Source organism: Crocuta crocuta, unplaced genomic scaffold, assembly GCF_008692635.1.
Source record: "Crocuta crocuta isolate KB4526 unplaced genomic scaffold, BGI_CrCroc_1.0 scaffold154, whole genome shotgun sequence".
NCBI classification, from domain to species: Eukaryota; Metazoa; Chordata; class Mammalia; order Carnivora; family Hyaenidae; genus Crocuta; species Crocuta crocuta.
The window spans coordinates 7,328,798-7,347,158 of NW_027530545.1; the positions used below are offsets into that span (position 1 = coordinate 7,328,798).

The 18,361-nt window shown below is 35.4% G+C and overlaps 1 protein-coding gene across 1 annotated transcript in view; it reads right to left on the bottom strand.

The window, feature by feature from the left end:
* Positions 1–349: 349 nt before the first annotated feature.
* The window catches only part of ACVR2A (activin A receptor type 2A), a 68,084-nt gene continuing 50,072 nt past the window's right edge, over positions 350–18,361 (bottom strand). Inside the window, exons 6-12 of the mRNA XM_077767798.1 lie at positions 16,178–16,321; positions 13,732–13,875; positions 12,608–12,747; positions 10,580–10,694; positions 8,005–8,143; positions 5,007–5,137; positions 350–4,128 (exon numbers count right to left, since the gene is read on the bottom strand). Of these exons, the coding sequence (XP_077623924.1) occupies positions 3,934–4,128; positions 5,007–5,137; positions 8,005–8,143; positions 10,580–10,694; positions 12,608–12,747; positions 13,732–13,875; positions 16,178–16,321 (1,008 nt within the window). The 3' untranslated portion in view covers positions 350–3,933. The remainder of the gene's footprint in view (positions 4,129–5,006; positions 5,138–8,004; positions 8,144–10,579; positions 10,695–12,607; positions 12,748–13,731; positions 13,876–16,177; positions 16,322–18,361) is intronic.

An 18,361-nucleotide genomic window follows, 5' to 3' on the forward strand; every position in this document is an offset into this window, starting at 1 on the left:
TAAAACAAAAGCCTTGGTAACATTAAAAATGTAAATGAAAGCTAGCTTCCTTGACAGTTACCCTTACTGATTACCCTAAGTGAAAATGCCAGAATTCTTTCATTCAGTAGACTAGTTATGTCCTTAAGAAGTGTTGTTTATATCTTCGATGACTTTTTCCTAAGCAACATTTTTCTGATCTCAGTTTGTGAGTTCAAGCCCCACATCCAGCTCTGTGCTGACAGCTTCCAGCTGCTTCAGATGGTCTCCCTCCCTCTCTGCCCCTCTCCCGCTTGCACTCTATCTTTCAAAAATAAATAAACATTAAAAAAATAATCTATAGCTAAAGAAAAACTGCATAAACAAATCATACCATATTCATGTTTTTTTTTATTTAACTCGGGAATGGAATGGGGATAGCATACATTTTATTTGTACAATATTTAACAATCACTTATCCAAGGTGGGGTTTTATGGGGCTTTTTTTTTTTTAAGCTTTTTGTTAAATACTTGCAGAAAAAAATAGCAAGTACAATTTGACAGTAGTACAACAACCTGTGCCCAAAACACTGACAAGAAATACAGAGTAAAGCTAAAATAATTGCTTACCAATATTTTGAGAGGTAACAAATAGGATATGGATTGAGACTGCATAAAAAATGTACTGCTGGTTGAATATCTGAGGTAAATGATGTTCAATCAAGATGCTACTTGTATCATTTTGCCCATAAATCAGTAAATAATTTTATGCACATTATACCAAATGTTTCTAAAAAGTAATTTTTTAAAAAGGTAAAAAAGAGAAACTGGAAAATATTTGTGGAGAAGCATTTTTCTTTTTAAATAGTTTAATTCCACTTAAACTATCATCTGGCCAGGGTTTTTTTCCCTACCCACCTGCATTTTACTTAAATGTAGCTGTTACTTAGGGTTGAGGAAAGGAGGAAGAAGAGGTTCTTTTTAAATCTGATGACAGATGATTCTATTTTTAAATTCGAAACTTGTTTTGTGTTTTGTTTTTTTCCTGATTGTGTATTTTCAAAACATCACCATGAAAGATAGTGCAAGTTCATGGGACCAACAATTGTGAGGCACAGTCTCTATTCTGGAATTCACAAGGTACCTGTAATAAACATTCAAACGAGAGTCACACTTCACATGCTAAAAACTTCCTAGCATCTAAAATACATACAAGAGCTGTGCAGGGCATAGACTTCGAAGAATAAAGCCAAACACTGGTTAATCCATCAGTCCTATGGCAGTTGATCATAAAGCATTCCTTACGCGGAGATTTGGGCAAGGTAAAGAGTGGAAGTTAGAGCAGCAGTTCTGATGGGTATCAGAAAGGCAAAATACAAGACGAATCATAAAGAGCACCATACACATGAGGAAAAAAATATTGAGGTCTCAGTTCACCCCAAAACAAAGAAGCCATCGTTTTTCTCATTCTTTGATCTTTCTTTCAGTATCCCTAGCTCAGACCTTTTGTAAGCTTGCCCACTCTGCGCTGACTGTAAACCAAACATGAAAATGCCCTGCAAAAGAAAGTTTTAACAAGACTAGGTATCAGGACAGGTAGTCACTGGAACATTCTTATTTTACTGCTTATAAAAAGTGATTTTTCTATTAATATAGTTTTCAAAAAGGATACAAGTTTTAAAGTTGGTTAGCTAGAGTTAAGTATAATACCCAGGATTTCTAAAAATGTTTTCTAACATGAAGAGAAAACTATCATCTTTTAAATAACTGATCTTACAGAATTTATCTCGAGTGCTCACATAAGCCAAACATTCATGAGAATATTCCTTGTTTTTGTTTTGATATTTTTACTCTTAAAAATAGAATTAAATATTTGAAACAGGTATAAATTGGACTTCAGGAGATTGACAGTTTCCATGTTATGAACATTGTCATTTTCCATCTTGATTGGTTTTCAACGTGGAAGTAAAACCAAATCAAGAAATTGAGATGTCAAGTACTTTTTGAAATGAAGAGGTGAAACTCAACATTGAAATGGGAATTCTTAGGAATACAATGAAAACTCGGGTACATATGTGACCCAAGAGCACAAAATTCTGTATGGTGTGTGGCACACAGACAACAATGCTATTACTCTTCTTTCCCTCCCTGCTTAGAGTCTGTTGACCTATGCATTATTTATAAATAATATAATTTATTATTCCCAGAGATTAAGTGCATATTATATGTAAAACGTAGTGTACTGTGTGGTTAAATAGCCATTTGAAGATAATACATTCACAGTGAGCTCCTGATAGTGACATGTAAAAAATTCTTGTATAAAATTAATGTATGGATTTTTAAATGACCTGACAAAAGTACATAGCATAATACTGGCTATTTGTTGGTCAGTAATCTAGAAATTCAGGAAATTAATGTTTTACTTTGGCCTGTATAAATTTGAGGAAGAATCCAATTATATTCTAATGTAATGTTTTGAAAAGCACTTTGGCACCTACCTACCATCGGTTCCATTTTCTTATCAAGGATAAGGCATGAACTGTTCTAAATATCATACTTGTGAAAGTAATTTACGGGAAGAGGCTAGGTTATATTACCTAGATCAACATCGGTTACCTCTAAATGTCATTGCATATTTTAAGTTTATAAGTTTAACTTGTTATCCCTGATTTTTTTTCTTAAAGCAGTAACATCTGAAATCTGTGCTTAAAATTTATAACCTCTATCCTATAGTAATTCTTTATGTATCACAGACATCAAATATTACTCTGACAAGATGGCACCAAGCAGAAATGATAGTGATAAAGTTACAAGTCTCAAAGCAGAGAGTGAGGAATTCCGGGTAATGACACTTCCTGAGGTGATCCTTAAACAGTGATAAAGAATGTCCCACACACTGTTTGGTGAAAAGAAATACACTACAATTTTACATATATAAATAGGAAAAAAATCTATTTTAAAAGAATAAAAATGAAGAGCTTTCCAGTGTCACAGCTCACTTTAAAAAATTTAAATCATGCTTTAAATTTTCAAAGATTCCCCAAACACAGCACACCTAAAAAAATACTTAGATAAGTATGCAATAATTTGGGAAGTGGATAGAAGATGAAGCTTTAAAACATGGGAAGGAGGAGGGAAATGACATCTTTTTTTTTTTTTCACTTCAAAAAACAGCACTTTTTTTCCTTAAATTACAAGCTAGCACAAGAAAAGCTAAAACACTGCTTTACAAATGGCCACTTAGTGATGGCACTACGCATAGCTTACCTTTTTTCTTAAATAACACAGTGAATTTGTAATACCTTGTTACAAAACATGGATCAATTTATTATTCAAATTTTGTTAGTGTTTTCAATTTTTATAATTTAGCAACCGTGGAACTGAGGTATACCTTGTTGAGGGAGGTTAAAGTAATGCTTGGAAGCCTCTTTACTGTACCCCACTTTGATGACTTTGTTTATGTACACAGAACAGCAGCACACTAAACATTCACAAGCTGTGTCATATTGGCATTACAATAGTCATTTATAGAAACACAACAGCAAATGCAATAAAAACAAGTTACCCTTTTTAAAATCTGAAATGAAAAGTTTGATTTAAAAAAAAATAGCAGTAGTTCATTTAAGGAATTAGTGTCTTCTGACAGACATTAAGAAATCTGATGTCAGTTTTTCAAACACTTGATTAGCCAGGTCCAAAAGATCCTTGATTTGGAGAGGGCCACGTTCTTCATGTACACTTTTTCGAAAGTTTCTTTATAGAGTCTGCAACTTTTCTTTGTCTCATGTCCTTCACGTCTCTGCCGCAGGCAATGCCAGGCGTCTCCTAGAGCCACATTTTCAAATGAGGGTCTTCTTGACGTGTCCAGGAGACAGCCTACGCATTTCTCACAGAAAATAAACTGTAAGCAGTTTCGTTAGCTTAGCAGCTCCAGTTCAGAGTCCCGTTTCTCAGTGTGTACACATGGTGCAACCATCATAGACTAGATTCTTTGGGAGGAAAGTCAACATTTGTCACCATTGTGACCACTGTTACAATGTCCTCTGTAGTAATGATATTTGTTAGTCTTTGCATCTGAGTAATTCTTTCACCTACACATCCAGCTGATAACCTAGCTTCTGCATCGTGATCCCAACATTCTTCTATCGTTTCACAGAGCATTGCCATTCCCTAAAAAGGAAAATCACAGACACAAAATTTGTCTTCTAACAGGAAACAGTAAAACTTACTTCCATAAAGAAACTATTTTTGTGAGTCAGAGAAAGTTTCTACATTAGCCAAGTGTGATGTTATTTGTTAACATTCACTTATGAGTATCTATTATATGCAGGAAATAGAAGAAAAGAATTAAGAAAAAAAATCAAACTTCTTAACACTAGAGACTATCACAGCAGGTAATTAGGTATTTTTAATTCAAAAAATCCCTATCCACTGCTTATAAACCAGGTCAGTTTGATGCTAGCCTTTGAACTGGATTCAAAACTAAGGCTTTTTTTTTTAACCAATCTTTATTGTTTTCTTAAATAATATCAGCATTTCTGTCTTGTAGTTAAATAGAAAAAAGATTAGAAAAGCATCCTCAAGATACTCTACCTGGTTTTATCCATGTTTCTAGTTCTACTTGGACCAAACAACCAGAGCAATACTGTTCCATTCTATACCTACCTATGTCTAAATGGGGTTGAACACAGCCCAATCCCAAATCAAAACATGGGAGAGCAGAAAACTGCTTCCCTTTTCAATCTAGCATCGTATGGGAAGCTGGTCATCATCAAGGTTACCCCACTATCCACATGCTCACAGTCAGGTACTCCTTCCCCCTAGAAAGCTTTCCAAATAGGACACAAACTCCTATAACCATAGCAGTGAGAGGCCCCTGAGGCTCTATGACTTTACTTCTCTCACAGCCCTAGAATTCTATCTAGAACTCTAGATAGAATATCCCGTATGAATATAATCTTCCCAGAAGAGAAATGTGCAGAGATAGAAATCATCCTCTGAAAAGCATTCTATTGGAATTTCAAATGAAAAGCTACTGTATAACTTACAGCATGTTTCTGCCAATAATCTCTTAAAACAGGCCTCTTTTTTTTATGCACAACAACTTCCTGCATATCTTCAAGAGACGGATGCTGGCCAATTTCCTCCTCAAATGGCAGCATGTATTCATCTACAGGTCCTGAAATGTAAAGAAAAAAAATCATTTTAATTCAAATCTTCCTGACTTCCAAACTGGAACAAATTTTCTGAAACATACACTGTATCACCTTTTCCCAACTGTTACATGCTATAATGACAGGAGAGAAACAGACTCAACTACTTCTGCCACAGTTTGACCCAAATGCTAATTTAGGAGAAATCAAAAACTCCATGACTTGGCATGTAACCCTGAGAAGGATTACATAAGGAGCTTTTTTATCTACTGTATGAGGAATGCCTATCTCCTTATGTATATAGGATATAGGGAACTTCCTCACCAATATTTGCAAATCAAGGCTTAATGTCCCTTTAAGGTACTTCTTACAATTCAAATCAAATGGGTAAACAGTGGTGCTTCCATTTCTGACAGTTTGGGGTTCAATCTCATAACCATCTTTACTCTGTGACACACCCTAACTCCCTACATCCTATGCCTGAGGAATTATGTACCTGAGAGTGACACCTCTTTGCTCTCAAAAGAGCTGCCAAAAATAGTTTTTAAAAAATCACAACCATACACTCCAAATAGGGTTCCCAACAAGTCTTCAGAATGTGCCTTCACAGCTGATTTACTCCTTTTCTCTTAAGCGTACTCAAATAGGAAATGAAGTTATGAGTTAGTAATTTGATAAACACTTTTATCCTAAATAGGAACTTTACATATGTTATTTACTTACATTTTACCTCTATGCAGTGAAGGGGGCATTACCTCTGTTTTACAGATGGGAAAAAAGCTCAGAAAAGATCCATGATTTGCACAAGGCCATACAGTGGTAGAGCTGGAACCTCTGAATGACTCCAAAGTCTGTGCTTTCAATCACTGTGCTTGCTATACTGATCTGCCCTTGAAGGAAACCAGTCACTAAAGAGCAATTTCGTATATAGACCTAAACCTTGTACAGATTCTCCTGACAGAATATACAAGGAATCATGAAAGAGGCCATCTAACTCCACTCTCTATATGGAAGACTCCTCCCTTGATGCCTGGATTGTCTGTGTCTCCTTGAGCACTTCAGTGCCTCAGAGTATTGGCATTCTGTAGGTCTACAGGTTGGCAGCACTAGCCCTGACTCGTAGCTTGTAAGAAATGTAAATGGCAGGCTCCAACCCAAACCTACTGAGTCAGAACATGAACTGTACTAGGAGTTCAGTACACATTAAAGTCTGCGAGTGACTGATTTTACCCAATCAACAAAGTTTAAAGCACTCACTTTAGCAGTGTTCACACCGTCCCCTCCTGTCCCAATTTCAGACTAAAGAGTCAGAAATGCCTGAATCTGTGATTATTTCATAGCATATGCAAAGCATTTAATAAATGTCAGCATCTGTCCTTTTCATTCTTCATAAAACTTCTCTGCTAACCCCTCGGAAACAAAGCATTTTTCCTTCCTCTCAACTTCCTATCACTGCTTTACATTTCTCAGCTGGTTTACTCATCCAAAATAACTCAATGGATAGCTATATAGTGAGCGTGGAGCTGGACAATTCACACTTACCATACTCTAGAGTTAATTGTCCAGGATATATTTTATTCCCTTAATTAGACTGTATATTACTTAAGGGCAGGGCCTTGTACATCCCCCATGACACCATATCCAATGGTTTGATTTGGAGAGTTCATATTATTAAAGTTTTATGAAATATATTTTCCTAGAATATCTGCCATCCAACCTACTTCTGCTTCCATAAATGCACATAATAAATGTACTTCCTCTTCCACTTTGAGCCAAACTACACTGAACAGCTTACTCTTCTTCCCACAGACTTCTAAGCTAGAATTATATCCAAATTGCTTTAAACTTTATTGGGTCTGAATCCATTCCCAGGCCAAACCCCCGATCTTAAAATGAATGTCCATTAGTGAGCACTCTTAAGTTCACTTAATAAGCACAGTATACCCCAAATCAAATCTCACATACCAGAGGTAGTCGGTGCTACACTAAGAGACCATTAAAGTACTCAAAAATACTCTTATGAACACAGGTTAAGTTGGCTTAAATATCTACAATTTCCTCTGTGGTCTTTCACAATCTGCAGTTAAGTTTTTAGGCAATTGTAAATTTAAAAGATCAAGATAATTTACATATGTTTGTCAAGATGTTTGCCTTGTATTTGCACATCCAAAAAAGTGCTGCAACACATTTGAAGAGAATACAGGCTTTAAAGACTGAACAGGGATTTAAATAACAAAAACAATAGGAATCCTTTAGAACCAGTGTGCTAGAGAAAGTAACTAGTGTTCACAATAGTGTCTACATCAGCTCAGACTTTCAAAACTTTTAGGAGACAATTTAACCTGTGGTATATCCGAAGGCTTGCTCAATTCTGTGTCATGGAGGACAGACTGTAAATTCCATCTGGTTAGATATATTTTGGGCATCATGGGAATGATGAATAGACTCAGCTGTGTGTGACTTGGGATAGAAAATCCCCCAGCTCTTTATTCAAGTCTTCTTGCCATAAGACTTGACTTTGGAACCTGAGGGAAGGCAGGACCCTGTCCCTGTATCTGGATCAGAGTTTCAAATCTAGGTTTCACCATTTACCACCTTGAAGCTAAAATTGACAATCTGCTTAATTTCTACTTAAAATTTGAGCCTCAAATTGTTCATTGGTAAAATAAAATAGTAACTACCTATGTCAAGTGCCCGGCAAAATACTTAGCAATGGTAAAGGATCAATACATAGCAATCAATACCTTCTCCTGAATTCTCTTTAAGCTACTATCTTCTGGAAACTTCCAAAAAAAAAAAAAATTTTTTTGTACTTTAATACCTTTGAGTGTAATCATCCCTTTTCATACATGTGTAATAGGCATATCTTTTTAAAAAATATTTTTTCCCTTACCATCTGCAGCAGTACAGCGAGAAGCCAGTTCCCACAGGACTAATCCCATGGCGTACATATCTATCCTCAAAAATGCATCCCTTTGGAAGTTTATAGCACCCTCTAATACCTCTGGAGCCATATACCTCCGGGTACCAACCTGAAAAAGATGTTGAAAGCAAACAGTACTTATTCATTGACTTTATGAGCTAATATTTTATGATTTTGTAAAAAGAAACAAAACCAAGCATGGTCTGTCTGCTATCAGGTAAATTATGACCACCAGACTACAGAGTCAAGCAGAATTTTATTCCATTTCAAGTAATAACAGCCAAGACACTGGAAATGGGAAGCTTACATCAGTAAGAGATTGCTTTAACAGTACTATGCGGTTCTGAAAAGAACATGAGGTAAAACATGGACAGATAGGGGAAGATTCCCAAAAACACTGTACAGCAAGGAACAAAGCGGCATATATGCTAAGATCCTTTCAGGACATACTTAATAAATACATTAGCAGACATGCTGGTATTGGCTTAGGATTTTTCCCCCTTTTGGAAGTAATCACAAAAACAATGGTGGTTTTGTTGGAGACAAAGACAAGAAAAACTACTTTTCAGTTGTCCCTCTGCATCCTGTATGAAATGTGTCTTTAAAAAAAAAATAACTCCTTTTTGAGGCTTTCTCTTTCTCTGTATTAAAAAAAGGAAAAAACTAGTTTATAACATAAAAAGAATCAGCCAAGTAAAGGATGGATAAACTTTTTAAAGATCTACTTCTATAAAGTCTATAATATTTATTTATTCATGAATTCTGTCTTGGCATTCTTTATTTATATCTGTCCCTAACAATTTGGTATTTCTTAGTAATGTAACTATGGTTACCAAGCTACTATATGGCTTGCTTTGGTTGGTGCCTGACAGTATTCATATATGAACACTTAAAAATTTTATAAAATAGCTGGGTGGATCACAATCTAATTGAGTTTTTGTAGATCTAGGGAGCAGTCCAGATAATGGTATTTCCAAAAAGCTGTATCCTCTGGTGACCAATCTCTAGACTACAAGTTAAGACGATTATCTACGGCTACATATATAATTGAACTATTTAAAAAAAAAAAGATCACTAAGACTCCGAAGTTCAGGTTTTTATTTCATTTAATAAGGAGAACGCTTTAAAACAAAATAGTAGCCCTGTTTTGCTACTCTGAATAACTGTTAATTATACTGTGAGCAAGCATTTCTCAAAACCTCCTAAAGATAAATGTATGCCATCCAAAGTGCTTTACTTACGAAATGACCATACCTTCTAGCATAAAATACCCTGTTATAAATTAATAAGATAAAAATCTTATTTTTCTCCAGCATTCTTTCTTTGCAATATATAAAATGTACAGTAACATGTACTTTGAACTATTCTGGTCCATAAAATCTAAAGTCAAGGAACCACTTAGGTAATTATTTTTCCTCTCATATAAACCAGTTGACAGGGCAGTAAAATATATGAATGGACCCCCATTATTTTTTTCATAAAGAAAGGAGAGGAAGGTTATGAGGCGCTAGAGGATTAAAGTATTTCCCAAAGGCAGTTTTAGGATAATCACAACATCAGCTCAGCTATTTGTCCCTAGGCCTCCTGCACAATCTCCCGTCTCTGTAATATACTCCACAAGACTGCCTTCATTCCAAACACATGTGATGTCAACTTTTCAAGAACTATGACTGCTGACCACTGCTCTAGAGTCTTAATAACTATTCTTGGAGATCAACAGAATACATTAGGAAAAATGAAAGCTGAGATTTGATGACCAAATTATTCCCATGATTGAAAGATGAAGAGAGACATAATCCTACCAACTTGGTGTTTAAAAAAAAAAAAAAAAAAGTCACCTTTCATGTTAAACTGGTTTTCTTAATAAAAAGGTGATCTTTCAGGAGTGAAAATACCTTTGCTAGCCTTAAGAGTTTCTGACCATAAATGTATGGATAATGCTACTTTCCTATTTGGCTTTCTTAAAGATTCCCATGATTGACAGCTCTTAGTACAGACCTTGACTAGACAGACTCTTTGCTTAGGGTTTTATAAGTGCTTTCAACTCTGAAAAGCTAGGAAGTAATGAAGCACCAAAGACCAAGAAACAAGAAACTATCATTACTGTCTGGAAAAAAAAAGATAATAGATATTAATACATAGTAGCATGAATAGTAATTAACTATTCTGCCATTCCTCTTAGGATTATCAAAGAGTTAACAAATTAAAACTACTGAGTTAATACTAAGAACTCCCGAAGAATGAGATCTATTTTAATGTGCTGGATTCTAATTTGATTCATTTTAAAAACAGAATCACATGACATAATGTGTCTAAGTTGTTTTATGAATTGACTGATCTAAACCACTGAAGTAACACCCCTCACTACCATATGAAAATCTCTTCCTCAGCAAATGTAACGTATTATTTTTAAGAGAGTCATTTTGTATTAAATGCTGATATAACAACCATTGCAATCGTTTTAGAACAATTAATCCAGATATGCCATTCTAAGAAAATATGGGACAAGATTATTTTTTTTACAGGTTATAGTTCTCATCCTTACCTGTCCATGGGTATCACCAGCAGACTTGCCAGCCTCAAATTTTAACGCCAACCCAAAGTCTGCAATGCAAGCTGTCAGGTTGTTTTTCAACAGCACATTTTTACTTTTGATGTCCCTTGCAAATAAAAAGATAGACAAAGTATACAAATTAATTTTAAAAAGTTATTTTTTAAAAATTGTCATTGAAATGGGGAAAGGAGAGTATACTATAGAAGTGTGATATACAGAAAGAAGGAGAGGAAGATTAAGCAAATTCCCCATATACCATGAAGTACACAAATAGAGTGACAAACTCCTTTTCATAATATGGAGATTAAGTAGAAACTTGCTCCATGAAGCTGCTATTCCAAAAACACTGTCTATGTCGTTCCTAACCTACCAATCATAAAATTTTTTGAGGTAATAATATTTCAGAGTTTATAGTTGGAAACTCCCATTGAAACTGAAATTTAAGAAACCACAGAATATTCAAATAAAATGAACTGGCCTATTGGTACAGGCCTACATGTTAGAATGGTCCCTTAGTAGTTATCTTATATTCATAAGCTTTGTTGTAGAAAAAAGCACCTGTAAGAATATGTAACATCTCTACGAATGTGTAACAGAAATTTTTCACTATAAACAAACAGCTCCAGCTAGATCCTGGTGTTTTGAAGAGTGACCATTTTAAAGCAATCAGGTATCTTCTTCTACACACTAGCTTCAATGATTCATCCTAGAGATTACTATACTCGAGCTAAACACATCTATGCTGTGAGCACTGGCTAAATTTATATGCCCAGACACAAACGAAGAGTGGGCACAGAGGAGGCACAGGTACTCCCCCACAAATGCTACAAAAACCAATCAGTTTTCGCCTCAGAAGATTTTTAGAACCTTACTCCTAATAACCTTTGGTGGTGTCAAAAAATTAATTCCCTATAGGACTAGGTGAAGTACGCAAAAATCCAGGAAGAGAGGGACTATATGAAGGAAGGTGAGAAATAAAGGGGAGCTCTTTCTGAGGCGGAAGCCATTCAAGATTTGCAAAATCAGAAGCTAGACTAGAGTTGAATTAAAAGAAATGTGTTCTCCCAGGAACCTACTGATGGCACTCAGCTAAATATCTGTTAAATGAATCGGTTCATAATGACTTTTAAAGCAACCTCTTTTTTTTAACTGAACTATAGTGGACACGCAATGTTAAATTAGTTTCAAGTGTACAACACAGTGATTCAGCAATTCTACACATTATGCCGTGCTCCCCACAGTGCAGCTACCATCATCTGTCACCATCCAATACTACTGATTATGTTTCCTATGTTGTACCTTTTAATGCCATGACTGATTCATTCCATAACTAGAAGTTTCTTACCCATTCCCCTTCACCCATTTGGCCCAAACCCCCCATCTCCCATCCCCTCTGGCAACCAACCATCAGTTTGTTCTCTGTATTTTTGGGTCTGTTTCTAAAGCATCTATCTTTAAATTGAATACAAGAAGACAAACTGATCCCATGTTTAAAGGAACAAACATTTTCCCTTTTGAAGATATGACAACTGTTGGATCCAAATACTACTGCTTCACTGATAAAGGCATTTAAGTAAATCCAGTTATTCAAATGATGCCTCTTTCTACGTCAGCTCAGGTAATGATCACATAGTCATTACAAACATAAGAAAAAAAGAAACTTAAGTCTCTCCTTAATTATATCTAATCATTATCATTGAAAGAAATCATGTTTTGAGGCAAAACAAATTTCTTCCTTTGTGGTAGAGAAAGAAAATACATTTTCAGTCTTAACCATGCTTTCAGAAATGAGACAAATTGAAACATATGTCAGTAATTAAACTTTGTTAATGATATTAATATATACATTATCCAAAATACTTCCGAGCCAATCTCTCAGCTACCGTGAAAAACAAGTGAACATCAACTGCCTCCTATAGCATGATTAGATACTTAGGGAGAAAATTTTCCACAGGAGATTAAAAATTTTAATAATAAATACTGCCTTATTTGGGGAAACAGTATAAGTTTTAGCTCTACCTGTGAGATATGGCAGGTTTGTGGCCATCTTTTAGGCCAGNCTCATGTAAGTATGCCAGTCCTCTTGCCATGGTTTCTGCAATATGACACAATTCGTTCCAAGAGACCACATTAGCCTTAAGAAAGTCTGACAGGGAGCCCTAAAGAAAAGACGGGAAGAAAACAACTTATGCTCCTGATAAAAGCCATATGACATGGGAGACTTTACTTTTTACTTTTAAGAAATGATAGAAGGCAACAAATCTTTACTTTTAGTGAATAATAATATCCAAAAATCATTTTTTTCATGGAATATTCAAGTTTCCTATTAGTAAACATTTGACTGGAAAGGAATACCTCTAATCTATAAGACACAGTTAATTCCCACCTACTTAGAAGGTAGGAGTTTAAAAAAAAAAAAAGACTGAAAATTTAAGTTCAAAAAATATTTTAAAAGTTAAAATATACTGACTATAGAGATGTTGTATCATAGGACTGGGAAAACACAAAATTAAGACCAATAAACTATGTCAGAACCTTCCTGTAAAGATTACTGCCATCCTTTTGGTCAAGAATTTAGAAAGGTAGAAGAGCCACTTATATCTGAATGATGAAACTGCCAAGGAGAACACAATTTCCTATTTCATAAAAAATGTACTTTCACACTAACTCTGAAAGTAGAAAAATTGAGGAAAAACAGCAAGTATGTTTTAGTGATAATTACTCTACAAATCAGTGACAGAACAAAGATCAGATAAATCTCCTGACTGCATTTTTGTCCCAGGCTACACTGATTACAGAGTTTTAAGAAACAAAATTCAAGCTAAAAAATGGTCCATGTAATCTCAATGGATCATGAATGGTAAATGAAAATTACTAAGCCCTGGCTATACTGAAATTATTATTTGTAAAAGAGGTATAAAACTGCAGCACGAGAAATAAGGGAAAGACTAGTATTACAGAAGTAGAGCGTTGAGTGAAAAAGTTGCCATCTTTGCTCTTACATTATTTTTTTAAAGATTTATTAATATTAACCATCTATAATAACATGCTGTTCCCAGAAAAATAAATCTGAGGGATTTGTAGCCAACATTAAGGAGGTAAGCCAACCCTGATCTGGAATCAAAACAGAAAGTAGTTTTTACCTTTTCATGAAATGCTGTGATTAGCCAAAGGTCCACATCAACACTGGTGCCTCGTTTTTCTGCACCAATGAACTGTAATATGTTCTCATGTTTCATTCCAGGTAAACTGTAAACTTCATATTCATTTTGCCATGACTGTTTGTCCTAGAGTTAAAAAGAAGGAACAGTAAGAATGCAAAGGACACAAGCAAATAAACCATACCCAAGAGATAACTCAAGTAGATTCTAAGGCAAAATTTAAAAATAAAGCTTCAAATTAAGAGTCTGATTTCATCTTATTTTTTTCATAAAAGAAATCTAACAATAAGGTAATAACTCCATTACAAGTGCCTGCCCTGCCCCATTCCCTCAAACATTCTTTTCTGTGTTTCTTCTTTGTAAATATGGGAGTTCTCATCAGAAATGCCATACTTCTGTATCTAACAATGGCAATGTATTCTGCTTATAATTTAGTACTACAGTGTAATTTTATCATGGTGTGAAGTTACTTGTGTTTATTCAGAATAATCTCCTTGAGATATGAATTTCAGGTAGAATGACTTCATCTCAACAGAGAACAATGTTTTTGTTCAAAGACTAACATTCTATCAAACATTCTTTAACAACTGTTGAGAATACCCTGCAAAGTCAATAGGAGAGCAGTAGGGTATAAATAGGCAATACAATAATTTAAAATACTGTATACTCATTTGTGCCTGCAAGTGATGCATGCTTACTACAGGTCTACTCATAAAGGATTAGTTTGTCTTCACAACTGAAGAATAATCAAAGTGTAAAGCACCAGAGCATAATGATTAGGAACCCTCTGGATCCAAACTATCTTAAGAACCTTTGCCAAGTTACATCATCATTCAGTTACCTCATTAGCAAAATGGAGACTATAGTGTCTGCCCCACAGAGGTGTTGTATTATATGTATATTGTATGTTTTATTCTACATATGAGTACTATATGGACACATAGTGCGAATACTAGTATAGTACTAGAGTACACATATGTGAAGCACCTCCACCTGACACAATAGACACATTCAATAAAATATTAGCTAATGTTATTCTTGTGGTTGTTACCCTTATGTTAATATCCAAAGGCCTTTCTCTAATTTTTTTTTAAGTTTATTTATTTTGAGAGGCAGAGAGAGGGGGAGACAGAGGATCCCAAGCAGGCTCTGCACTGTCAGCGCAGAGCCTGATATGGGGCACAAACCCACAAGCCATGAGATCATGACCTGAACTAAAATCAAGAGTCGGATTCTCAACCAACTGAGCCAACCAGGCACCCCAGCCTTTCTCTAATTTTTAAGGTCCTTTGCACAATGAAAGAAGAACCTTGAATGTGTGATTAGCAGAACAGGCTCAACTCTTCCTCTGATAACTATAGGTTTAAAATACCTGCATTGCTACCCAAAAAAAAAAAAAGTAGACTTCTTCACCGACTCTTAACAGGCTTTAGAGGAGGCAAGAGAAAAGCTAGGTATATTAATTTGTATAACTTTGGAATAAGGAAGATCTGTGCAGAAATAGTGATGGAGCCTGCATCACCAAACCCAACCAGGATTGCAATGCCACACATGGCATTAGCGAGAGGGGCATAAAAGCAAGAGCCAGGAGATAAGAAATCATCATACCACCAATGGAATCTAACCACCAATGGAATAAAACAAAACATAAGAGCTCAGAGGTGCATTAGACCAGGGTTTCATGAGGTCAACCCCCCTCAAAGAAAAACAAGTCAGAGTGCCTGCATGACTCAGTCAGTTGACTCTCCAACTTCAGCTCCGGTCATGCTGTCACAATTTCTGAGTCTGAGCCCCACATCTGGCTCACTGCTGTCAATGCAGAGCCAGCTTCGGATCCTCTATCCCCTTATATCTCTGCCCCTTCCCTGCGCTGGCTTACAAGTGCACATGTGCATGCACTCTCACTCTAATAATAAAAAAAAAAATGAACATTAAAAAATTAAAAAAGAAAAACAAGTCTACAGTAAACCAATCACTGGGAGTCCTGATTCACTGCCTCCGAAAATTCACCAAACAAAATGAATCAGTCTGGGTAATATACCTCTAAACAATTCTAAAACAAGCATGCTTTTCTCTCATTCTTCCGTTTGTTTTCTGATTATGTCAATGGGATATTGAAAGTTATCCAATGAAATTATACTTTTGGAATCCTCATCTTCACTTTGCATTTCTGTAGAATTTTTATTGGCAAAAGATCTCCTATATGTTCATTAACTGTTATTTCCATCACTCCAAAGACTGCTGTACCATTAATTCCATTCCTCAGTTGAGAAGGCAGACAAAAAAGGCCTAGTCACTTTCCTCAGGATCACAAAGAACCACCTTGAAACATATGGTTTGTGTTTTCAAGCTGTTTCTGAATTATAGTAATCTAGCCAATTGTATCTTTTAAAAAATATATGCATATCAGAAAAATACAGTAACATACCTGTATTGGAAATATTTTCACAGCTACATATTCATTGAGCAACTGGGCTTTCCAAACACAACCAAATCTTCCCCTTGCTTTCACTTCTAATAACTGTAGTGGCTTCAAACCTAGTAACGGAGAAGGTGGGGGTGGTCCTGGGTCCTACAGATAAATGATAATAATAATATTAAAAAGTAGCACAAGATATGTATCAATTTTAAATATGAGAAAAAAGGGAATACACTGAGGAATCTATTGACAGAAATGGTAAACACATACAAATAACATTAACTTCAGTCTTGCCAAAACTGAGTTCTCAAGCATTACTAATTATAATAATCATAAGGCAAGCCGCTTGAACCAAGAGTTTTCATAATAACATTCAGCACTATTGCTATGTAACTGCAGCAGGGGAAATCTCAAATCATTTTTAATCAGTCTCACTAATTTTCTGGACTAAGATGTTCTGTGACTTTTAGGATATTACTTAACAGTATTTCAATGCTTTCATCTGGCTGACACTTCATTAGAAGAAGAGGATGTGAAAAGTGCCAGCAACAGCAAATTATGACTATGTCTCAAAGAAAAACACTCATCCACTACTTTCCCCAATGGCTGTTTATCTTTAAATCTTTTCTCCATTAAGAGGGGCACTTGTGGGGATGAGTACTGGGTGTTATATGGAAACCAACTTGACAATAAACTATTTGTAAAAAAAAAAAAAAAATCTTTTCTCCATTAATCTCAGAAATGCCCACAGTCCTCAAACACACTGGAGATAAGTGTATCAAATACAAAACACGTAAAAGAAATATTTTTAATAGCCAAACTGTTCTGTTCCTCCTAATTGTTCAACCTGTTAACAATTCATCCCTTTGATTTTAATTACTTCCCCAAACTGACCTGAAATAAAAATTATTAGTGCTCTGGGTCTGACTGGCAAAGAAAATACAAATTATAATCCAGAAAATGAGTGGTCATCATAGCAGATGATAAGGTAAATTAAGTGAAAGAGAAGAGTACTGCTACAGTTATTTTAAAAATGGAGCAAATACAGTATATGAACAGGAAGGAATACGACATTTACAAAACACAAGGGAATCTTCCCTATACAAACCCCTCACTGGAAGCCTTGTATCAGTTGACTATAACTAAAGCAAGATGTAGAAGCCTTTTGAAAAGCTTCCAGAGCAAAGTAATAAAAACGTTTGAAGGGCTGCATAATGAGTATTGTAAGGAGAAGCGAAAATTTCTGTGTCAACAGCAACAGACTCTGGATGGCATCTAAGTCATTTGGAAATAGTGTGTCATACCCTTATCAATGCAGCCCTCTCCCCCTTTCCTCTCCTCTTAAGAAAAAAATCTCTTCTAATGCCCCAAGACTCTCAGTGCTCCCTTAGGTATGATTCAACCCACCGGTGTCACTCAAGAATTTTAAAAGTTGACATCTACATTAGAAAGACCCTCAAAAAATAGAAACATTGCAAGATATTAAGGAGGAAAAATATGCAATTTCACTGTAGACAACCTTTAAAAAGGCTTAACGAATTCCTATTTTAAAATAGCAAGATATACTAGAATACTTCCTGTAACTCATTTCAACCTCAGATGTTTATTTTTAAAATGTCTACAAAAGCTGCTTTTCCTTCACACATTCAAAAGATGAAAGGTTACAGTAGAGCTAAAGAGTGTTGCAGTTTAACAGAGTGAGGAGTCTAGGAAGTCAGATACAAATCTTAGAGAAGTATGGCCCCCAAAGTTACGATTCTCAGTGGGAGGGGACAGAAGAATCTATGGAGAGGTTTTATCAAAACTAAGCCCACCCTACCTCATTCCTTGACTGGTCACTTGGAACTGTAATAAGAGATTCTGCCGAAAAGGAAAACGTTACTTCTGTGGATGTGGAGACAGGAGGGGGAAGGCTGAAAACTACTCTTGTGGAGACAAAAGAAACCACTCATGTTCAAAGTCCAAGAATTATTAGATAACTGCATAAAATAATTATTCTAACAGAAAAAGTTATGTCTGAAAAACTTTAAATTACTATAAAGTTAAAATCAATAATTTCCCCCCTTCTTAGAAATAAGTCAGAAACCTCAAGTTTTCAAAGCAGGGATGCCAAAACTAAAGCACGCAGATAAAAGCTGAAAGCTGAAGAGGCAGAAAAACCAGGTAAAGAATAGAATGGCTCTTTACTTAAAC